Raw genomic sequence first — 24,629 nt, forward strand, 5'->3', positions numbered from 1 at the left:
TCTATTCATTGACTACAGCTCTGTGTTCAACACCATAGTGCCCCCTCTAAGCTCATCACTAAGCTAAGGACCCTGGGACTAAACACCTCCATCTGGAAATGGATCATGGACTTACTGACGGGCCGCTCACAGGTGGTAAGGGTAGGTAACAACACATCCGCCACGCTGATCCTCAACACGCGGACCCCTCAGTAGTCCATGCTCAATCCCCTCCTGTACTCCCTGTTCACTCATGACTGCACGGCCAGGCACAACTCCAACACCATCATTAAGTTTGCTGATGACAACAGTGGTAGGCCTGATCACCTACAACGATGAGACAGCCTATAGGGAGGTCAGATACCTGACCGTGTGGTGCAAGGACAACAACCTCTCCCTCAACATGATCAAGACAAAGGAGATGATTGTGGACTACAGGAAAAAGAGGACCGAGCATACCCCATTTCTCATCGACATGGCTGTAGTAGAGCAGGTTGAGAGCTTCAAGTTCCTTGGCATCCACATCTCCAACAAACTAACATGGTCCAAGCACACCAATACAGTTGTGAAGAGGGCACAACAAAACCGAATCCCCCCTCAGGAGACTGAAAAGATGTGGCATGAGTCCTCAGGTTTACAGCTGTACCACCGAGAGCATCCTGAAGGGGTTGTATCACTGCCTGGTATGGCAACTGCTCGGCCTCCGACCGCAAGGCACTACAGAGGGTAGTGTGTACGGCCCAGTACATCACCATGGCCAAGCTTCTTGCTATCCTGGACCTCTATACAAGGCGGTGTCAGAGAACGGCCCTAAAAATTGTCAAAGACTTAAGTCACCCTAGTCATAGACCGTTCTCTCTGCTACCGCACGGCAAGCGGTGCCGGAGCACCAAGTGTAGGTCCAAGAGGCTTCTAAACAGCTTCTACCCCCAAGCCGTAAGACTCGTGAACAGCTAATCAAATAGCTACGCAGACTATTTGCATTGTGCCCCCCCCCCCCTTTCCACGCTGCTGCTACTCTGTTATTATCTATGCATAGTCACTTTAATAACTCTACCTACATGTACATATTACCTCGACACCGGTACCCCCTGTATATAGCACCGCTATTGTTATTTTCTACTGCTCTTTAATTATCTGTTATTCGTCTCTCTCACTTCTTTTTAAGTCTTTTTTTTTAAACTGCATTGTTGGTTAAGGGCTTGTAAGTAAGCATTTCACTGTAAGGTCTACTACACCTGTTGTATTCTGCGCATGTGACAAATAACGTAGACTACACCACTACTGTCATCCTTAAGTGTTTATTGAAGTTGGTTAATCTTTGGATGCCGACAGCAATCTCACCATTGGAGGACATAGCTTGGACAGTAGCCCACAAAAACCTATCCCTGCTCTTTTCCCGCAATCCATCAAACACATTTGGTGTGTCATCATAGTGGTCTCTGACTTGAGGTCAGACTCGCTCAAGTGGAACAAACTTGTGCCTTTTTCCAATGCTGATTTGAATGTCATTGACAACAGATTAGTGTAATTTGTTTTCTTCCGCAAACATCCTTCCTGAATTTAAAAGTAATCCTCTCGTTTTATACAAGTATTTGTAATCCGATTACAATATCTGCTGGTAACGTAACTAATTCGTTTTTTTTTTTTAAAGTAATCCCTTACATGTAACGGATAACATTGCTCCCCAACCCTGAACACACATTAGAAAACTGGCTGGCTAACTAGCCACCCCTGCAATATTATCCTATATCTATTTGGACACCACTGTCAACGCACCATTCGTTATTGCATAGCAAGTCATTATTGTTAGCTAGCTAACTACATAGCATGCATTTTAAATGTTTTTGCTGGGTTGTAGAAAAATAGCTACGCAAGTTAGTTAACGTTAGCTTTCTTACCTTTGGCGTTCGGATATGTTCCATTTCGCTGACAGCTGTCAGTGCAAGCAACGATATAAACAGTTGACCGGTGATATGGCTCGCACATCGACTATCAAGGGTCGGCAAGCTGATGTTATTTGATTGCTTTTTTTACTTGCTACCGGCATTCGTTGAGTGTTCACGATTGTGTATGTTTTCAGTAGACGCTAGCTATCCGCGCTTCACAGCACTTCCTGCTTGGGCGTACTTCTCCGCTACGGACTACAACCACACCAGGCATTATGGGACATTTAGTTTCTAACCTGTGATTAGCAATGCCGCGTTCACAACAACTGAGAACTCGGAAAACTCCGACTTCAGACATCAGTAATTTCAAAAGGGGCAACTCGACTTCCGGTCATCCAACACGGAATTCCAACTCGAACTCAGGCCTTTTTATTTTTTTAATTCAAAATACAGATCAACAATTTACATTCTTACATCATACAAACGAGAAAATTGACGAGAAAATACTGAAACAAACAAATACAAATATTAAATAAATAAACAATTCTAGTGCAATTGTAGTCACTGTGAAAAAATCTTTGTAATGATTTAGGAAAATTATATTCTTGTTATTATTCACCAGGGTTAATGTTTTAATAAAATAATTAAATTCAATCACAAAAATGTGTAATTTTGGTATAGAATTTTGGAATTTTTGTTTGTGTATGAAGTATTTGTCAAAAAAAAATCACAATCATTTCAGTGGTCTTGTTATCATTGCAATAGTAACATATTATATCTTTCATGTCAAAAATATAGGTAGTGTTCATAATGGTAAATAAGTATTTTGCAAGGTTTTCCCAAAATTCTGACACAAATTTACATTCAAAGAACAAGTGAGAAAGATTCTCACCTTTTTCACAGAAAACGCAGATATCATCAATTGCCACAATTTTGGATATCATAGAATTACATGGATATATCTTATGTAAAATTTTAAAGTGCACTTCCTTAACTTTGTTTGGTATACAATATTTGTAAGGTTTTAACCATGCAATGTCAAGAATAAGCATGTTCCAGAAAAACGTTCCTCTCGATGTAAGTTGGTTTTGTGAATGAAGAATTTGTCTTATATATTTATTACAACAAGATTTCTCAAGTATGCCCACGCCTTCCAATCTGAGTTCTGGACAGTGATGCCAATTTAGCAATTTTGTTGCTAGATTATGCAACTTTTCAGACTACCCTGGCAACTTTTTTTTCAAATAGCACCTAGCAACAAATTGAACTACTTTTAAAAATGTATTTGGAACTTTTAGCAACTTTTGAAAAGTGACTCAAACGCTAAAATGCACGATTTTCTCTGTCACACACTCAGTCACAACAAACATGCTTTGTGAGTGACGTCAGCAGAAGGCCAGCAGCAATTTCAGTAAATTGCAAATCATTGTTGGCTGACTGCAGCAGCAGTAGTATGGGTTCGACGAGCCAAACCCAATGAATATAGCTGCTCACGAATGTTTGATCTTGAACAGAACTTACAACATCAATCAACATGTCTCAACATCAATCAACAGTTCCACTGGATATCATAAGGTGAATGCACCAATTTGTAAGTCGCTCTGGATAAGAGCGTCTGCTAAATGACGTAAATGTAAATGAGAAACGTTGTTGTGTATTCTACGTGATGACGCAATTTTACGTTATCACGCAATGACATCACAACGTCATTTAGCAACTTTTAGCAACAAATCAACCTGGCTCTAGCAACTTACCCTGAAAATTAGTTGGCAACACTGGTTCTGGATAAACTTTGTGATCATTACCAAAGCTGAGTTTTCATTAGTGTAGTTAGACCACTGGGAACGGCTTTGATCACAGAAATAAGCTCTCTGAAAGGTATTGGAAACTCTTTCAATGTTATAAATTGTTAATATGTGAGAATATTACCCCTGTTGTCGAAAACATCAAGAACAAAGTCAATATTCCTCTCATGCCAGCTGGGGTAGAACTTATTCCTTATAAATCAGGCCTTTTTCTGAAGCTCCGACGTCATGATTATACCTCTTTTACAGAGTTTCCGGTTGTTTCCAGTCAAGTCAGAGTACGTTCTTTGCCATTTTACTTCCTCATTCTGCTGTAATATTTATTAACACAAACATATTTTAAAACCCGTTCTCAAATTAGCAACGCACATTTTTTTTGGTTTGTTACATATTCACACACATTATGAGAAATGTACATTGTGGTCATTACCACTATCAAACGCTAGATGTCCCGACATGACCGTCCGATCTGCTAAATCCTCCAGACATCACTGTCCTAGTAGGCCAATGTAACCGGAAAATATAACTACACTCGGGGTGAAGCGCGGAACGATAACATTTTAGTGCTGATTGTGTGCATACATGACCAAGTTTCAGATCTTTGTAAAATGTTATACGTTACTAAGCGTGTGAGTTGAAATAGCCGAATAGTGGTCATTTATTTTTAGTTTACCATGATTTCATAACACCAGTGTGTCAGACTGGGCCTCCACGCGGGTGTTGATTTTTATTTTATTTTATCCCAAAGCTAGTTGCTAGCTAGTGAACAATCGGCTAACAAAAGTTTTATCAAAATATTGGCCTGTTGTTGAAAGAAGATGTCAGGCTTTAATTTCGGGTCTGGATCCACGAACACTGGCGGAGGATTTTCGTTTGGAGGCACTGCCAGGTAAGAAGTGTTGTCCACGGCTCACGTAAATTAGCTTATTTATCTCGGACATAGCTATGTTGACTCAGCGCGGTTAACTTACCCAGCATGGATTGTTACCAACTGACTAACTAGGTAGTTAACTAACGTTAGCTATCCAGTAGTAATCGTAATAAACCCCACTGTCAAAATTGTGACGTTAAGTAGTTACCTGGCTATATTAGATTAAAGGAGCATAACGTTACTACTTAGTCCAAGGACCTTCCTTAGCTACGTGCTGTATGTAAATGCAGAATTGTCTCTGGAGTGGATGGAGTCATACTCCATCTAAACGCGAGTCGATTCTCAATTGCGGTACGGTTCTAGAAACATAAATCCCTGTAGTTTAATATCACATCAATCATTTCACAAATGCAAAATACACACTACACTTACTGTACACTGTTTTAACTGTTGCAGCGACAGTTTTTTTTCAGTGGCATCTGTCTTCCGTTTACACAGACGTTCAGAAACGCAGATAGCTAATTAGTACAGGTAGTCCACATTGTCTTCCTAATTCACACAGGTCGTCTGTTTTCCCTAAACAAGCGCTGTAACATGGAAATGTGGCCAAGTGGGAATCCTAACCCTATAAAGGTGTATCACTTTAACCTTTTTTTTGTTTTTAGAAAATTATTTCAAGCTGATATGAAAGATAAGGACCTCATGCTTCCAAAACCGTACAGTACCACAAAACACCCCCCTACAGAAGAATCCTTCGTCCAATGACTCGTGTAATATAATGGACCTGAGAGTCATGATCACCTGCTAACTACCACATGTGTTATGGATGCCTCACCTACTTGTTTCTCTTCTGAACGTGTGTGTTTGCTAGAGAGAGAGAGAGGCTGGGTGATTGTTTGTAATCAGTGTGAGTTTTAGACTTGGGGCTTTGCTGTCATCCTTACTGTACCCATTCAACATCAAAACAGATATACATTGTTTGTGATAGTGTCATAAAAACTGTAATATATGTAACAGGTGAGGCATATTTGCATAGTAATGTTTTGTACTTCTCACCTCCCTCTCATTCTCACCCCCTCTCTCTAGTACCCCAGCTGCAGCAGGTACGGGTGGCTTTACTCTGGGTGGAGGTCTGGGTGGTGCAGCCTCCACCACCACCACCTCTTCTCTGGGCCTGGGGGTGTCCCTGTTTGCACAGAAACCTACTGGGGGGTTCTCCTTTAACACTCCTGCCTCAGGTAGGTACACACACACCACACACACGTTTTTACGACTGTTTGTCTCTCTACCTCTGCAGACCTGCCTCCTGCTTGTTGTTTCTTTCACCCACGCATGGAGTTGTGTTGTTGTTTCGCTACGGGTGCTGCTGCACCCACTAAAGGCCGTACGTTAGGCAAATGTTCTGTCAACGTAGGCTACACATCGGTCATAACATCCACGTCTACCATTGGCTGATCCCAATTTGAGCCTTAGCATGACAAACCAATAGCAGCAGTCTCTGCAGATGAATTTGTTCTCGTTGAAGTCATACGGTTGAATCGACCTTTAACCCAGCTCTTTCCTGGTCTCTCCCAGGTGCCCCAGCGGCCTCTACAGCCCCTACCATGGGCTTTAGTATGGCCTTCAATAAACCTTCTGCCTCGGCCCAACCCTTCTCCCTCACTGCTGCCTCCTCGGCCCCCTCAGGGGCAGGACTGACCCTAGGCTCCGTCCTCACCTCCACCGCTCCACAGCAAGGAGCCACAGGATTTGCTCTCAACCTAGGGGGTGTGGCTGCGAGTACAGCCCCATCCACAGGTCTATCGTTGGGTTCCAGTATGTTCTCTAACATGAATCCTACTGGTTAGTTAACTACATCTATCTGTTCTATAACATGAATCCTACTGGTTAGTTAACTACATCCATCTGTTCTATAACATGAATCCTACTGGTTAGTTAACTACATCTATCTGTTCTATAACATGAATCCTACTGGTTAGTTAACTACATCTATCTGTTCTCTAACATGAATCCTACTGGTTAGTTAACTACATCCATCTGTTCTCTAACATGACTCCTACTGGTTAGTTAACTACATCTGTCTGTTCTCTAACATGACTCCTACTGGTTAGTTAACTACATCCATCTGTTCTCTAACATGAATCCTACTGGTTAGTTAACTACATCTATCTGTCTGTTCTCTAACATGAATCCTACTGGTTAGTTAACTACATCCATCTGTTCTCTAACATGAATCCTACTGGTTAGTTAACTACATCTGTCTGTTCTCTAACATGAATCCTACTGGTTAGTTAACTACATCTATCTGTTCTCTAACATGAATCCTACTGGTTAGTTAACTACATCTATCTGTTCTCTAACATGAATCCTACTGGTTAGTTAACTACATCTATCTGTCTGTTCTCTAACATGAATCCTACTGGTTAGTTAACTACATCTATCTGTTCTATAACATGACTCCTACTGGTTAGTTAACGACATCTCTGTCTGTTCTCTAACATGAATCCTACTGGTTAGTTAACTACATCCATCTGTTCTCTAACATGACTCCTACTGGTTAGTTAACTACATCTGTCTGTTCTCTAACATGAATCCTACTGGTTAGTTAACTACATCCATCTGTTCTCTAACATGAATCCTACTGGTTAGTTAACTACATCTATCTGTTCTATAACATGAATCCTACTGGTTAGTTAACTACATCTGTCTGTTCTCTAACATGACTCCTACTGGTTAGTTAACTACATCCATCTGTTCTATAACAGGAATCCTACTGGTTAGTTAACTACATCTATCCATCTCTTATCTCTCCTTATTTAGAGGTAGTGTATGATCTGTCCGTTTTTTTCTTTGTGTGTGTGTGTGTGTGTGTGTGTGTGTGTGTGTGTGTGTGTGTGTGTGTGTGTGTGTGTGTGTGTGTGTGTGTGTGTGTGTGTGTGTGTGTGTGTGTGTGTGTGTGTGTGTGTGTGTGTGTGTGTGTCACACCTTTCTGATGATGTAATAGTCTTAGGTCTGGGCCAGTCCACTCTGGGAGGACTGTTAGCATTAGGGTTGTATGGGACTAACACATTTGTGAGGTTGTTTGTGTCATTGGGTTTATTTGTGTTAATTCTTGTGTGTGTTTCCAGGTTTGGCCCAGACCACTCTTGGTTCAGGGGGGTTGACGTTAGGTTCCCTAGTCTCTACCTCGACGGCGATCTCAACGGCCCCCAGCCTTGGACTGGGCGGAGTTGACTTCAGCACTTCCTCAGAGAAAAAGAGCGACAAATCATTAGGGGCCAGCCCACAGTAAGTGCTACTGACTGACACCTGTCTGGACCAATAAGATTCCGCAGTGTGACTGATTGCAGTTGCCTCATATGGTTGTCATAATGGGTTTCACGCTCTCTCTTTCAGGGACAGTAAAGCGTTGAAAGATGAAAACTTGCCTCCAGTCATCTGTCAGGATGTAGACCATTTCCAGTAAGTGAAGAAGTCGTGCATCGTCATGTGCGTGTGTCTGTGCACATCTCTAGCACTGTCTTTGGTCATGAATATCCATTGTATTGATGTGTGAGTTTCTACCGTCCTGTAGGAAGTTTGTGAAGGAGCAGAAGCAGGTTCACGAGGAGATCAGCAGGATGTCTTTTAAAGCCATGCTGAAGGTTCAGGATGACATCAAGAGTCTCAAACAGCTGCTGTCTGTCAGCGCCTCGGGACTACAGAGAAACGCCCTGGCTATAGGTCACCTGAAGATGGAGGCTGCGCTGGTACACACTGAACTCACATTGTCCTTTGAGGAATTCAGGATCAAAACTAAATTGCCCTAAGTGTTGCTGGGCTTTATAGTGGGTGTCTCTCTCTCTGTGTGTGCGTGTGTGTGCATGTGTAGGAGTTGAAGAATGCAGACATAGCTCTACGGACTCAGAAGACTCCCCCTGGACTCCAACATGAAAACACAGCTCCCTATGAGTGAGTAGTCCCATCATTGTTACACCCCCCTGAACTTACCTTAGCACGTTTTCCTTTAGAACCACATAGATTCATGTACTGCATTTTATCCCTAATAAGTTCAATCTTTGTCTCTCTCTTCTGTCATTCTCTCTTTCTGTGTCTCTCTGTCTCTCTCTCTAGTTATTTCCGGTGTTTAGTGGATCAGTTTGAGGTCCAACTGCAGCAGTACAGACAGCAGATAGAGGAGCTGGAGAATCACCTCTCTACACAGGGCAGTGGATCACACATCACACCACAGGGTGAGAATCACCTCTCTACACAGGGCAGTGGATCACACATCACACCACAGGGTGAGAATCACCTCTCTACACAGGGCAGTGGATCACACATCACACCACAGGGTGAGAATCACCTCTCTACACAGGGCAGTGGATCACACACCACAGGGTGAGAATCACCTCTCTACACAGGGCAGTGGATCACACATCACACCACAGGGTGAGAATCACCTCTCTACACAGGGCAGTGGATCACACATCACACCACAGGGTGAGAATCACCTCTCTACACAGGGCAGTGGATCACACATCACACCACAGGGTGAGAATCACCTCTCTACACAGGGCAGTGGATCACACATCACACCACAGGGTGAGAATCACCTCTCTACACAGGGCAGTGGATCACACATCACACCACAGGGTGAGAATCACCTCTCTACACAGGGCAGTGGATCACACACCACAGGACTCCTGACTTCATACTCTGTTTGTTGTGTTTCTCTCTTCATACTGCGTGTGTAGATCTGTCTCTGGCCATGCAGAAGTTGTACCAGACGTTTGTTTGTCTGGCTGCTCAGCTCCAGTCAGTACACGAGAACGTCAAGGTAAGTCCTACAGACCGCTAGCAACATCACCTTGACCAATCACCAAGAGCTATAAATAAAGTATTTAGAATGAAGGGATTGAGGTTCTTCCTCTGTGGTAGATCCTGAAGCAGCAGTACCTGGGATACCGCCGGGCCTTCCTGGAGGACTCCACGGATGTTTTCGAGTCCAAGCGGGCGGCCAGTAAGAAGTGGAAGAGCGCCACACGCATCACAATCGGCCCCGCCCCGTTCGGCAGTGTCCCTAACGCAGCAGCAGTCGCCATGGCAGCCACGCTGAGCCAGCAGCAGCCCGGCCCAGGTGTGAACTCCGCCTTCAAGTTCTAGAACCCTGACCCTTCATATTTGACCGTTCACCTTTTCCAGCCCCTCAGTCTGACAGAGGGAGGGCAGGAGGGAGACTGAGGGGGGGGAGTGAGAAAGAGGAGAATGAAAAGCAATGTAGCCAGTGCCAAACTTTCTGTTTAGTTTATTTTCTTTCTCTGGAAAGGGGGAGAGCTGGAGGATTGGAGGAAGAAAATGAAAGTAGCATAGCAAGTGCCAAACCCTTTTCAGTCATTTTTTCCCCCGGTGGTTTGGTGCTATATGTGTCAGAAGTTACCAGAAGTGTCTCCAGCGGGCTGTTTGTTGAAACCGCCTGTCCATAAACCTAGCAACGATTATTCATCAGGTAGTCTAGCGGTTAGAGCGTTGGGCCAGGACCTGAAAGGTCGCTAGTTGAAATCTGACCCTACTTGATAATGGAATTCCCTGGCTGTGACTCTACTCTGAGGGTGTCTCAGGGAGAGTTGGGATATGCAAAAAAAACACATTTCCAATTCTGTTTGTGTGAAATAGAACAAACCTAAGCATCCACCAAACAATTATTATATTCAGATGGCTATGCTTTTCTTCTCTCTCTCTATATATCTCTCTATATATCTCTTTATCTATATCTAAAAGAGAAGCACTTAACATGATCCCTGTAAGGCTTCTTCCTCTACTGGAAACAAGGAGGGATGGGACCTAAAATGAAGGATGAATAAAGAAGTGTAGAGTGGTCAGATTACTGGACTCACTCTGTGTTCATTCACAGCTCTCAGATCTGTCCCAGACAGACTCTAGACTACAACCCCTTCAATAACTGAACCTGGAGGCTGAATGTCTTTAGGTTCAGTCTCTATTTGAATATAGTTTTAATGAAGGTGCTTTGTTGTGAAGCTGAATTAGTTTGGTTATTTTGAGAATAACATATCGTAGTATGTGGTGCTGCCAAGTGAGTATTCTGGTATCCATTAGGTGTCAAATGGGTTTAGTTCCAAAACTGAGCCTCAACTTTTTTTTTTGGGGGGGGGGATTGTACAAACTGTTTTAGATGAGGACTGTGTGTGTGTGTGTGTGTGTGTGTGTGTGTGTGTGTGTGTGTGTGTGTGTGTGTGTGTGTGTGTGTGTGTGTGTGTGTGTGTGTGTGTGTGTGTGTGTGTGTGTGTGTGTGTGTGTGTGTGTGTGTGTGTGTGTGTGTGTGTGTGTGTGTGTGTGTGTGTGTGTGTCTTGATACACACTTAAAAGTTAGACTGACAGTGTAAAGCACGTGTCTGTCTCATTCCACGGAGGCCGAGTGTCTGCAGGTTTTCACTCCTCCCTTGTTCTTTGAGGAATTAGGGTCACTGATTTAGTAAGGAACTCCCCTCACCTGGTTGTCTAGGTCACTGATTTAGTAAGGAACTCTCCTCACCTGGTTGTCTAGGTCACTGATTTAGTAAGGAACTCCCCTCACCTGGTTGTCTAGGTCACTGATTTAGTAAGGAACTCCACTCACCTGGTTGTCTAGGTCACTGATTTAGTAAGGAACTCCCCTCGCCTGGTTGTCTAGGTCACTGATTTAGTAAGGAACTCCCCTCACCTGGTTGTCTAGGTCACTGATTTTGTAAGGAACTCCCCTCACCTGGTTGTCTAGGTCACTGATTTAGTAAGGAACTCTCCTCACCTGGTTGCCTAGGTCACTGATTTAGTAAGGAACTCCACTCACCTGGTTGTCTAGGTCACTGATTTAGTAAGGAACTCCCCTCACCTGGTTGCCTAGGTCACTGATTTAGTAAGGAACTCTCCTCACCTGGTTGCCTAGGTCACTGATTTAGTAAGGAACTCCCCTCACCTGGTTGCCTAGGTCACTGATTTAGTAAGGAACTCCACTCACCTGGTTGCCTAGGTCACTGATTTAGTAAGGAACTCCACTCGCCTGGTTGCCTAGGTCACTGATTTAGTAAGGAACTCCCCTCACCTGGTTGCCTAGGTCACTGATTTAGTAAGGAACTCCACTCACCTGGTTGTCTAGGTCACTGATTTAGTAAGGAACTCTCCTCGCCTGGTTGTCTAGGTCATTGATTTAGTAAGGAACTCCCCTCACCTGGTTGCCTAGGTCACTGATTTAGTAAGGAACTCTCCTCACCTGGTTGCCTAGGTCACTGATTTAGTAAGGAACTCTCCTCACCTGGTTGTCTAGGTCACTGATTTTGTAAGGAACTCCCCTCACCTGGTTGCCTAGGTCACTGATTTAGTAAGGAACTCTCCTCACCTGGTTGCCTAGGTCACTGATTTAGTAAGGAACTCCACTCACCTGGTTGCCTAGGTCACTGATTTAGTAAGGAACTCCACTCACCTGGTTGTCTAGGTCACTGATTTAGTAAGGAACTCTCCTCACCTGGTTGCCTAGGTCACTGATTTAGTAAGGAACTCCCCTCACCTGGTTGCCTAGGTCACTGATTTAGTAAGGAACTCCACTCACCTGGTTGCCTAGGTCACTGATTTAGTAAGGAACTCCACTCGCCTGGTTGCCTAGGTCACTGATTTAGTAAGGAACTCCCCTCGCCTGGTTGCCTAGGTCACTGATTTAGTAAGGAACTCCACTCGCCTGGTTGCCTAGGTCACTGATTTAGTAAGGAACTCCCCTCACCTGGTTGTCTAGGTCACTGATTTAGTAAGGAACTCTCCTCGCCTGGTTGTCTAGGTCATTGATTTAGTAAGGAACTCCCCTCACCTGGTTGCCTAGGTCACTGATTTAGTAAGGAACTCTCCTCACCTGGTTGCCTAGGTCACTGATTTAGTAAGGAACTCTCCTCACCTGGTTGTCTAGGTCACTGATTTTGTAAGGAACTCCCCTCACCTGGTTGCCTAGGTCACTGATTTAGTAAGGAACTCTCCTCACCTGGTTGCCTAGGTCACTGATTTAGTAAGGAACTCCACTCACCTGGTTGCCTAGGTCACTGATTTAGTAAGGAACTCCACTCACCTGGTTGTCTAGGTCACTGATTTAGTAAGGAACTCTCCTCACCTGGTTGCCTAGGTCACTGATTTAGTAAGGAACTCTCCTCACCTGGTTGTCTAGGTCACTGATTTAGTAAGGAACTCTCCTCACCTGGTTGCCTAGGTCACTGATTTAGTAAGGAACTCCCCTCGCCTGGTTGCCTAGGTCACTGATTTAGTAAGGAACTCCCCTCACCTGGTTGCCTAGGTCACTGATTTAGTAAGGAACTCCCCTCACCTGGTTGCCTAGGTCACTGATTTAGTAAGGAACTCTCCTCACCTGGTTGTCTAGGTCACTGATTTAGTAAGGAACTCTCCTCACCTGGTTGCCTAGGTCACTGATTTAGTAAGGAACTCTCCTCACCTGGTTGTCTAGGTCACTGATTTAGTAAGGAACTCTCCTCACCTGGTTGCCTAGGTCACTGATTTAGTAAGGAACTCCCCTCACCTGGTTGCCTAGGTCACTGATTTAGTAAGGAACTCCCCTCACCTGGTTGCCTAGGTCACTGATTTAGTAAGGAACTCTCCTCACCTGGTTGTCTAGGTCACTGATTTAGTAAGGAACTCTCCTCACCTGGTTGCCTAGGTCACTGATTTAGTAAGGAACTCTCCTCACCTGGTTGTCTAGGTCACTGATTTAGTAAGGAACTCTCCTCACCTGGTTGCCTAGGTCACTGATTTAGTAAGGAACTCCCCTCGCCTGGTTGCCTAGGTCACTGATTTAGTAAGGAACTCTCCTCACCTGGTTGCCTAGGTCACTGATTTAGTAAGGAACTCCACTCGCCTGGTTGCCTAGGTCACTGATTTAGTAAGGAACTCCACTCGCCTGGTTGCCTAGGTCACTGATTTAGTAAGGAACTCTCCTCGTCTGGTTGCCTAGGTCACTGATTTAGTAAGGAACTCCACTCGCCTGGTTGCCTAGGTCACTGATTTAGTAAGGAACTCCCCTCGCCTGGTTGCCTAGGTCACTGATTTAGTAAGGAACTCCACTCGCCTGGTTGCCTAGGTCACTGATTTAGTAAGGAACTCTCCTCGTCTGGTTGCCTAGGTCTTAATTGAAAGGAAAAACCAAAAACATGCGACACTAGGCCCTCCATGGAATGAGTTTGACACCCCTGGTGTATAGCAGGGGTATTCAACTCTTACCCTACGAGGTCCAGAGCCTGCAGGTTTTCTGTTCTGCCTGATAGTTAATTGACCTGGTGTCCCAGGTCTAAATCAGTCCCTGATTAGAGGGCAACAATGAAACAAGGCAGTGGAACTGGCTTGAAGGTCCAGAGTGTAGTTTGAGGAGTGTATAGCCTAGTGTTACGAACAGCAGTGGTTCCCAACTCCGTTCCTTCAGTACCCCCAACAGTACGCTTTTGTTGTAGCCCTGGACACCAGATTTTACTGGTCAAGGGCTTGATGATTAGTTGACAGGTAGAATCTGGTGTGCTTGTCCGGGGCCATAACAAAAATATGTACTGTTGGGGGTACTGGAGTAGGGGAACACTGACTTACTCTACAGGTCATGCAGAAGAGGTTGTTTTGTGTGTTAATTTCAGTTAAAGATTTGAAGTGTTAAAGAAATGAATCCCTTTTTGTAACCATGGCAGCTTCTTAAGTTACCATGGAGTTGTCACGGCAATAATAGCAGGCTCTGGTTACTAAAGTGGCCAGGTGTATGTGTCTGTATGACTTTATTTGCATTGTAGATAGAACATTGACTGACTGCCATAGCTGGTAATGATCATTGTAAAGTCTAAAGCAGGGGTTCCCAACCAGGGGTACTAGGACTCCTGGGGTACTTGGCCTATCCACAGGGGTACTGGAGAAGACTCATGAGACCATAGGGTTACTGGTAAAATGCATGAGGGGGTACTTCGGGGCTACTCCGGGCAGAACACAATTCAGTTGGTTTGTAAATTACCCCAAAAAGGTTGGGAACCACCGTTCTAAAGCGCGTGTCAAATTCATTCCACGAAGGGCCGAGTGTCGGGGTTTTCACTCCTCCCTTGTACTTGACTGATGAATTATGGTCCCTGATTAGTAAGGCACTCCTCTCACCTGGTTGTCTGGGTCTTCATTGAAAGGAAAAACCAAATAGCCCCAGACACTAGACCCTCCATGGAATGAGTCTAAACACACACACTTCCACCTGACAGTCCATCCAACTTTGAATTTATCACTGCGCGTTCTACATTAACCTTTTGAGATAATGATTGTGATTTAACAGTATTTCCTACACACACTACTTAACACTGGCGTGTGGTCTACCATGCAGGCCTAGCTGGCTCCAGGAAAGAGAGAGCAGAGGGGCTGATGACCTTCTGTACGGAAGGAACCTAGTTTTCTTTAGTTTCATTATCTATTCTATTCAATAGAAGGGCTTCAGTATTACATCACTCACTAGTTTATCAAGGGAGAGACCGTGATCTTGCTGCCCGTATCGACTGCTTGGGGAAGGCCAGTGGGAACATTGGTGCCAAGAATCAGTATTTTTCTGTATTCTGAGTGACAATTTGTGCTCTGAGATAATCAACTGCTGCTCTGGACGGACCTGTCTGTCCACCCTCACGCTAACCTTCCAGAACCACACTGGAATATTCTAGAATGAGTAGATAATGTGGAACTGGAACTCTGATTGGTTCTGGAACTCATAGGGCTGCTGCAGATGGCAGACTCCTGTTAGTATAAGAGTGATGGCTAACAGGGCTTGATGAATCTTGGGCCTTTTTGAGGGCTTCGATGAGATCAGAAGACTGGTAGTGGTTGGACTGACTGGCTGAGACGGTCCCTCCACTCAGTGTACAGACTCAGGGCTAGCTACACAGAGCCAGGGAGCTGCTCTGGGATGTAGTATGTACAACACTGATGTTATTGGCTGGGGAGGTGTAGTTTCCCTACTGGATCAGTTTACTAACACAGATGGCAATACTGGGGCCTGTTCTGTTGGGTTTGGCATATTTTATTTATATACATACATACAGTTGAAGTCGAGAGTTTACACACACTTAGGTTGGAGTCATTAAAACTCGTTTTTCAACCACTCTTGTTTCTTGTTAACAAATATCTTGTTAACAAACTATAGTTTTGGCAAGTCGGTTAGGACATCTACTTTGTGCCTGACACAAATTGTTTACAGACAGATTATTTCACTTATAATTCACTGTATCACAATTCCAGTGGGTCAGAAGTTTACATACACTAAGTTGACTGTACCTTTAAACAGCTTGGAAAATTCCAGAAAATGATGTCATGGCTATAGAAGCTTCTGATAGGCTAAATGACATAATTTGAGTAAATTGGAGGTGTACCTGTGGATGTATTTCAAGGCCTACCTTCAAACTCAGTGCCTCTGCTTGACATCACGGGAAAATCAAAAGAAATCAGCCAAGACCTCAGAAATGTTTTTTTTGTAGACCTCCACAAGTCTGGTTCATCCTTGGGAGCAATTTCCAAACGCCTGAAGGTACCACGTTCATCTGTACAAACAATAGTACACAAGTATAAACACCATGGGACCACGCAGCCGTCATACCGCTCAGGAAAGAGACGCGTTCTGTCTCCTAGAGATTAATGTACTTTGTTGTGAAAAGTGCAAATCAATCCCAGAACAACAGCAAAGGACCTTGTGAAGATGCTGGAGGAAACGGGTACAAAAGTATCTAAACGAGTCCTATATGACCATAACCTGAAAGGCCACTGCTCCAAAACCGCCATAGAAAAGCCTGACTACAGTTTGCAACTGCACATGGGGACAAAGATCGTACTTTTTGGAGAAATGTCCTCTGGTCCGATGAAACAAAAATATAACTGATTGGCCATAATGACCATTGTTATGTTTGGAGGAAAAAGGGTGAGGCTTGCAAGCCGAAAAACACCATCCCAACTGTGAAGCACGGGGTGGCAGCATCATGTTGTGGGGGTGCTTTGCTGCAGGAGGGACTGGTGCACTTCACAAAATAGATGACATCATAAGGCAGGAAAATGATGTGGATATATTGAAGCAACATCTCAAGACATCAGTCAGGAAGTTAAAGCTTGCGTGGGTCTTCTGAATGGACAATGACCCAGAGCATACTTCCAAAGTTGTGGCAAAATGGCTTAAGGACAACAAAGTCAAGGTATTGGAGTGGCCATCACAAAAATTTGTGGGCAGAACTGAAAAAGTGTGCGAGCAAGGAGGCCTACAAACCTGACTCAGTTACACCAGCTCTGTCAGGAGGAATGGGCCAAAATTCACCCAACTTATTGTGGGAAGCTTGTGGAAGGTTACTCGAAACGTTTGACCCAGTTAAACAATTTAAAGGCAATGCTACCAAATACTAATTGAGTGTATGTAAACTTCTGACCCACTGGGAATGTGAAGAAAGAAATAAAGGCTGAAATAAATCATTCTCTCATTCTCTCTACTATTATTCTGACATTTCACATTCTTAAAATAAAGTGGTGATCCTAACTGACCTAAAACAGGGAATTTTTACTAGGATTAAATGTCAGGAATTGTGAAAAACTGAGTTTAAATGTATTTGGCTAAGGTGTATGTAAACCTCTGACTTAAAGTGTGTGTGTGTGTGTGTGTGTGTGTGTGTGTGTGTGTGTGTGTGTGTGTGTGTGTGTGTGTGTGTGTGTGTGTGTGTATACATATATGTATGTATGTATATATGTATGTGGTATATGGCCAATGTACCACAACTAAGGGCTGTTCCTAAGCACGACGCAACCTGGAGTGCATGGACACAGCCCTTAGCCGTGGTATATTGGCCTGCTCTAATTACCAATGTAATTAGAGCAGTAAAAATAACTGTTTTGTCATACGCGTGGTATATGGTCTGATACACCATGGCTGTCAGCCAATCAGCATTCAGTGCACGAACCAGCCAGTTTATATTTATATATAAAACCAATGCTTGTTGTTGTTGATGCATATATGTGACACTAAATAATATTGTGTGCCTTTTAAAACTTGACATATATTAATAATTATTTGCGCTGCATTTTTTCCTGGCACATGCTAGTTCCTTCACTCTTGGAATCTTGAACCGTTTTGGAGAACTTATCAAATACAACCATAGGAATTAACAATCGGTTGTGTCCTTTAACTGTTTGTTCTTTTATGTAAGTGGAATTGCTTTCATTTCACAATAAATCCGTTTTTAAAGGAGCAACCTTGTCTTTGTTTCTTTTTGACTGGTAAACCACTCATTTTAGCAATCCAATTGGATTTAAGAGAATTAACTAATACTATAGCGGAGGCTGCAACTCTAAAATCCAATTTGAGAACCGCTAAAAAGAAACAAGACTGGTGCCCTGAGATTGAGTGAAGGTCCTAGCTGCCATGTTTCTACCAACATCTACTTTAGGGCAATTCCATGATGAGTGATGCTGAGACTCTGATTTTTCCAAAATGGATGTCAAACAAAAACCAATGATTGCAAAGTTCAACAAACCATACAACTCTATGCACAAGGACAATTTAACAACTTCCACCATCTACACTGTTCTTCAAGTACAGTGCATTCGGAAAGTATTCAGACCCCTTGACTTTTTCCACATTTTGTTACGTTACAGCCTTTTTCTAAAATGTATTAAATTGTTTCCCCCCTCATTAATCTATACACAATACCCCATAATGACAAAGAAAAAAACAGATTTAAATAAAAATGTTTGCAAATTTTATTTTAAAAATACAAAACTGAAATATCACATTTCATAAGTATTCAGACCATTGACTCAGCACTTTTTACTTAGTATCTCCCATTCTTCTCTGCAGATCCTCGCAAGCTCTGTCGGGTTGAATGGGGAGCGTCATTGCACAGCTATTTTCAGGTCTCTCCAGAGATGTTCGATCGGGTTCAAGTCCGGGCTCTGGCTGGGCCACTCAAGGACGTCCCGAAGCCACCCCTGCATTGTCTTGTCTGTGTGCTTAGGGTCATTGTCCTGTTGGAAGGTAAACCTTCACCCCAGTCATAGGTCCTGAGTGTTGTGGAGAAGGTTTTCATTAAGGATCTCTCAGTACTTTGCTCCGTTCATCTTTGCCTCGATCTTGATTAGTCTCCCAGTCCTTGTCGCTGAAAAACATCCCCAAAGCATGATGCTGCCACCACAATGCTTCACCGTAGGGATGGTGCCAGGTTTCCTCCAGATTTGACGGTTTGTATTTAGGCCAAACAGTTCAATCTTGATTTTTATCAGACCAGAGAATCTTGTTTCAAGTGGGCTGTCATGTGCCTTTTACTGAAGAGTGACTTCCCTCTGGCCACTCTACCATACAGACCTGATTGGTGGAGTGCTGCAGAGATGGTTGTCTTTCTGGAAGGTTCTCCCATCTCCACAGAGGAACTCTAGAGCTCTGTCAGAGTCACCTCCATGACCAAGGCCCTTCTCCCCTGATTGCTCAGTTTGGCCGGGCGGCCAGCTCTATGAAGTCTTGGTGGTTCCAAACTTCTTCCATTTAAGAATGATGGAGGCCACTGTTTTCTTGGGGACCTTCAATGCTGCAGAAATGTTTGGTAGCCTTCCCCAGATCTGTGCCTCGACACAATCCTGTCTCGGAGCTCTATAGACAATTCCTTTGACCTCGTGGCCTGGTTTTTGCTCAGACATGCACTGTCAACTGTGGGACCTTATATAGACAGACAGGTGTGTGTGCTTTTCCATATCATTCCAAATCATCTCAGTTTTGAGTCTCGTAGCAAAGGGTCTGAATACTTATGTAAATAAGGTATTTCTTTGTTTTTATTTTAAATACATTTGCAAAAATGTCTGAACCTGTTTTCGCTTTGTCATTATGGGGTAATGTATGGGGTAATATGTGTAGATTGAGGGGAGAAAAACATAGAATCCATTTTAGAATAAGGCTGTAACAATATGGAAAAAGGGAAGGGGTCTGAATACTTTCCGAATGCACTGTCAATGCGTTTTTGTGAAATGTTTAGTGGAAACTGTTAAAAGTGGTCCTTGTGCATAGAGTTGTATGGTTTAACTTTGCAATCATTGTTTTCTGTTTGACATCCATTTAGAAAAATCTGAGTCTCAGCATCATTCTGTTACCGTGGAATTGCCATTTACCATTTGATCTGTGAAAATCAACCCACAGTCTCATAGGCTGCTTATTAGTGATAATGGAACTATCAGTAGTCATTAGGTATATCAAGGGGAACAACTTAGATGTGGCCATAAGGTTAGTGTTGGGAGGGGAGTCTGAGAAGACTACTGTAGTCTAATGCAATATAGAACCACTGATCCACAGGGTCCTGAGATGTTACTCTGTTCACACTCTTGGACTCACACACACATACCACCACTGAACGTTGCAGAGGAGAGGGGGGAACTTGACTTCTGTAACAGACAAACAGACTAGTCCAGAGGAGTAAGCTATGTTCTCTCTGTCTGTCTCAGGGAGACAGATGCCCCTGGGGTCTGGCTTGGGAAACCCCTTTGCCTCAGGAGTGGGCTCTAGCACAGGCTCATCAGGCCTTGGAGGTAGTACCTGTCTTTTTACATTAGTCTGTCTCATCCCCATCCATCTACCTCTCTTCCTCCTACTTTTTACTATCCCCCTCTTTCTCACTATCTCTTTATTTTTATCTCTCTAACTTCTTCTGTTCCTTACCCTCTGTTCCTCATCCTCTCTTCCTCCCCCTCTTGTGTAAGACAGGTGGCAGTATTAGGGAATGTATCTGAGTTTTTAAGCTCTTCACTATCTAGGGTTGAAACAATAGTCTGCCTGTAGCAGGGGTATGGTGTGGGTCTCTATGCTTTACTCTCTTCATTGGATACCAGCTGCTCTTTCCTCATTGGTCTACTCTCAGTATACCTTGTTTGGATACCAGCTGCTCTTTCCTCATTGGTCTACTCTCAGTATACCTTGTTTGGATACCAGCTGCTCTTTCCTCATTGGTCTACTCTCAGTATACCCTGTTTGGATACCAGCTGCTCTTTCCTCATTGGTCTACTCTCAGTATACCTTGTTTGGATACCAGCTGCTCTTTCCTCATTGGTCTACTCTCAGTATACCCTGTTTGGATACCAGCTGCTCTTTCCTCATTGGTCTACTCTCAGTATACCCTGTTTGGATACCAGCTGCTCTTTCCTCATTGGTCTACTCTCAGTATACCTTGTTTGGATACCAGCTGCTCTTTCCTCATTGGTCTACTCTCAGTATACCCTGTTTGGATACCAGCTGCTCTTTCCTCATTGGTCTACTCTCAGTATACCCTGTTTGGATACCAGCTGCTCTTTCCTCATTGGTCTACTCTCAGTATACCTTGTTTGGATACCAGCTGCTCTTTCCTCATTGGTCTACTCTCCGTATACCCTGTTTGGATACCAGCTGCTCTTTCCTCATTGGTCTACTCTCAGTATACCCTGTTTGGATACCAGCTGCTCTTTCCTCATTGGTCTACTCTCAGTATACCTTGTTTGTCAGTGAGCCATTACGGAGGCTTAACTCCCTCTTTTTTCTCACACGCCCTTGCAGTTTGTGTGTGTGTGTGTCCGCACCCGTGTCCATGAAGTTAAGCTCTCTCCGTCTTGTCATAGCAGTATAGTTGGTGTGTCTGTGTGTCCAGGAAGCTAAGCTCTCTCTCTGTATGTCATGTCGTAGCAGCATAGTTAGCATAGAGTGTGTGTCCAGGAAGCTAAGCTCTCTCTCTCTCTCTCTCTGTCTCTGTCTCTCTGTCATGTCGTAGTAGCATAGAGTGTGTCCAGGAAGCTAAGCTCTCTCTCTCTCTCTCTCTCTCTGTCTCTCTCTCTCTCTCTCTGTCATGTCGTAGTAGCATAGTGTGTGTCCAGGAAGCTAAGCTCTTCGTCTGTCATGTCGTAGCAGCATAGTTAGTGAATGTCTTACTAAAGCTTGGCTCCCTCTCTCTCTCCTGCAGTATTTGGTGGGGGTCCAGGTTTCGGGGGGGTTGCGACGGGGGGCTCATTTGGTTTCTCCTCCGCCAGCAAGGCCTCGGGAGGGAGCCTGAGCGCAGGTACACACACACTCCTCACCTCATGTCTCAGCAGACACCCTGTGAGCATACTAAATATGAATAACTCATGTTCTTTCTCTTCTTTTCCTCCCCCCTCCCTCCAGGTTTTGGTAGCAGCAGTAGTTCGGGGTTTAACTTCAGTAACCCCGGGCTCAACGCGTCTGCCGGCCTGACGTTTGGCGTGTCCAACCCTACCGCCACGGGCTTCGGCACGGGAGGTCCACTGCTGCAGCTCAAGAAGCCCCCGGTGGGAAACAAGAGGGGCAAGAGATAGTCTCTCCACCGGTGCTCTGAGGGGCAAAGGGAACAGTGGGGTAACAGTTAGGATTTGGGGAGGGAAAGCTGATCCTAGCTCTATGACTTCCAGAGCAGGATGGAGTGAGGAGGGGGGGTAGGAGCAGGAGGGAGGCATAACTAACTAGTTTCAACAGTTCAAACCAATCAGCACATTTGGAGAAGTTTCATTACCTGTGTTTTATTTTTAAACCTTATAATTGTTTCATCATGATTGCTGGTTTTTTTTTTTTTTATACGCTGTGTGTGTGTTTGAGAGAGAGAAAGAGAGTGTGTGCGTGTGCAAGGGAGAGAACTTGGCCACGCTGAATGTCCCACACAGCCCTTCATACAAGTTAGAACCTGAAAGGGATTGATCATAACCATAATTGGAAATAACCTCTGTTCCGGAACTGGTGTGTGAGAGTCAGTCAGTCAGTCAGTCAATAGATCACGGTCTTGTTGTATGGTGGGTGGTGGAGGATCCTATTGCTGTCTGTTTTTCAGTTGTCTATTCTGATTCTCTGTTACCAAATAGTGATGCCATTAGCTTTTCTTTTCATCTGAGGTGATAAAAGGAAAACTTGTATTTTCAAACAGCAGTTTAATAATAAAAGTTATGTTGATGATTCTTTGCCTTGGTATGACTGTGTTATTGTTGAAATGTTTCTCTTCTGGGCAGACAGGCTGTCCATGTATAAACGGAAAAATCTAAATGGGATTCTTGGGATGTCTAACTGTGACGTCAACCCATTGATGTTTAAATGTAAACGGTAAGGGTTAGGGCACAGATGGAACAAGAAGCTATGGTTAATTATGAATATATTAGTTATAAACAAGGAAGAAGGTTTAGTTATTTATGTCTGGTTAGGGTTTAGGGTAGGGAAGTCACAAGGACGATAGGGAAGTCACAAGGATGATAGGGAAGTCACAAGGATGATGAGGCAGCCAATAGGGAGGTCAGACACTGCCAGGACAACAACCTCTCCCTCAACGTCAGCAAGACCAAAGGAGCTGATTGTGGACAACAGGAAACGGAGGGGCAAGCACAACCCCATACACATCCCTGAGGCTGTGGTGAGCTGATTGTGGACAACAGGAAACAGGGGCAAGCACAACCCCATACACATCCCTGAGGCTGTGGTGGAGCGTGTCGAGATCTTCAAGTTCCTTGGTGTCCACATCACTAAGGAATTAACAGGGTTCACACACACCAACAGTCACGAAGAGGGCACGACAGCGCCTCTTCCCCCTCAGAGGGCTGAAAAGATTTGGCATGGGCCCTCAGAACCTCAAAGTTCTATTGCTGCACAAGTTAAGAGCATCTTGACTGGCTGCATCACGGCTTGGCACAGCAACTGCAAGGCACCTGACCACAAGGCGCTACAGAGGGTGGTGAGTATGGCCCAGTACATTACTGGGGCCAAGCTCCCTTCCATCCAGGCGGTGTCAGAAGAAGGTCCAAAAAATTCAGACTCCAGCCACCTAAGCCATAGACTTCTCTCTGCCACCGCATGGCAAGCAGTACCAATGCACCTGGAACTAACAGGACCCTGAACAGCTTCTGCCATAAGGCCATAGCCGAGGGAAGTAGGTGTGTTGAGGGTACTGCAACACCCCCTGAAAAACCTGAATTTAAAAAAATATATATATATATATATATATATAAAGAAATTATATATAGTAGTGCACTGGGCCTTTACTAGTATTTGCGGACCGATATACAACAGCAACAACATCTGTCTCCCCACTTAGCCAGAAAAGGGTAGTTGTATAGTTAAGAACAGAATCTTGGAGGGTTGAATAGCTGTAAGAGTTGTTGCCCTGTCTCTTTCTCTGTGATGTCATTATAATGGAATCCAGAAAGAACACAACCCTGTCCTCAAACATTTACATTATAAGGTGCAAAGTCATGGTCAAAGATACAAAACATCTACATCAAATTAAATATTTTTCTTGATCAAATAACATGGAAAACAACTACTTTTTGTGCAGTATTAATTTAATGTACCATCCTTACAAACCACTCAATGTGCATAGGCTGGTCCTCTAGGTTTGTAACTGTAGATTTTCCATCACCATGTATTAAAACAATGTGGTTTGTGATGATGTGGCTTAGTTGCCAGGGATGTGGTATGAAAATGTATGCACACACTACTGTAAATTGCTCTGGATAAGTGTCTACTAAAATGGAAAAGGAATTCATAAACCATTTTAGTTTTCACAATTTCAAGAAACTGGAAAACATGTCAAGCAAGTGTTTTTATATTCCACAAGTATTATTAGATTAACTGTGTTGTACACTCAAATAGGCCTCCATTTAGAATACATTTCTTCACTAAAGTAATGTTCTAGACCTTAACTAGTCCTGTATTAGTGGACCCGATAGACATCTTCAGGGCTGGCAATGTTTTTGCACGACCCCTCCCTGCGGCTAAGTATATATAAGACTGCTTAACATGATTACTAAATACCTGAATTGACTTTGTGGACTCTTCCCAAAAATCGCACACACCGACACCCCAACACACAAACATGCATACTGACGTAACACACTTTCATGCTCACCACGTACACTGCTGCTGCTATTGTTTTATCTATCCAGTTGTGTAGTCACTTTACTCCTACCCCTGTATATAGCCATGTTACTTTTACTCGTTATTGTTATTCGTGTATTTGTTCCCTGTGTCACTATTTATATTTATATGATATTTATCTTTAACTCTGTATTGTTTGGAAAAGGACCCGT

General features: G+C 43.8%; 2 protein-coding genes across 6 annotated transcripts in view; one reads left to right on the forward strand and one right to left on the reverse strand.

Moving 5' to 3' along the window:
* Nucleotides 1–2,144, reverse strand: part of LOC106590572 (myotubularin-related protein 6) — a 32,931-nt gene extending 30,787 nt beyond the window's left edge. The window contains exon 1 of the mRNA XM_014181681.2: nucleotides 1,881–2,144. Coding sequence (XP_014037156.2) covers nucleotides 1,881–1,904 — 24 coding nt within the window. The 5' untranslated portion in view covers nucleotides 1,905–2,144. The remainder of the gene's footprint in view (nucleotides 1–1,880) is intronic.
* A 1,465-nt stretch (nucleotides 2,145–3,609) lies between these two features.
* Nucleotides 3,610–22,514, forward strand: LOC106590573 (nucleoporin p58/p45). 5 transcript variants are annotated; one of them, XM_014181687.2, is made up of 13 exons: nucleotides 3,610–3,746; nucleotides 5,631–5,782; nucleotides 6,120–6,386; nucleotides 7,673–7,832; nucleotides 7,941–8,006; nucleotides 8,119–8,293; nucleotides 8,416–8,495; nucleotides 8,658–8,776; nucleotides 9,281–9,363; nucleotides 9,465–9,663; nucleotides 20,031–20,114; nucleotides 21,512–21,607; nucleotides 21,712–22,514. In XM_014181687.2, exons 3-13 carry the CDS (start codon nucleotides 6,149–6,151, stop codon nucleotides 21,879–21,881), a joined length of 1,470 nt encoding a protein of 489 aa, XP_014037162.1. In that variant the 5' UTR covers nucleotides 3,610–3,746; nucleotides 5,631–5,782; nucleotides 6,120–6,148; the 3' UTR covers nucleotides 21,882–22,514. The 5 variants fall into 5 exon arrangements, with proteins under 5 accessions (XP_014037162.1, XP_014037157.1, XP_014037160.1 ...); XM_014181682.2 differs by lacking the exon at nucleotides 3,610–3,746 and adding an exon at nucleotides 4,018–4,562; XM_014181685.2 differs by lacking the exons at nucleotides 3,610–3,746; nucleotides 21,512–21,607 and adding an exon at nucleotides 4,022–4,562.
* Nucleotides 22,515–24,629: the final 2,115 nt, after the last annotated feature.

The sequence above is a fragment of the Salmo salar genome, chromosome ssa29, assembly GCF_905237065.1.
Source record: "Salmo salar chromosome ssa29, Ssal_v3.1, whole genome shotgun sequence".
Taxonomy (NCBI): domain Eukaryota; kingdom Metazoa; phylum Chordata; class Actinopteri; order Salmoniformes; family Salmonidae; genus Salmo; species Salmo salar.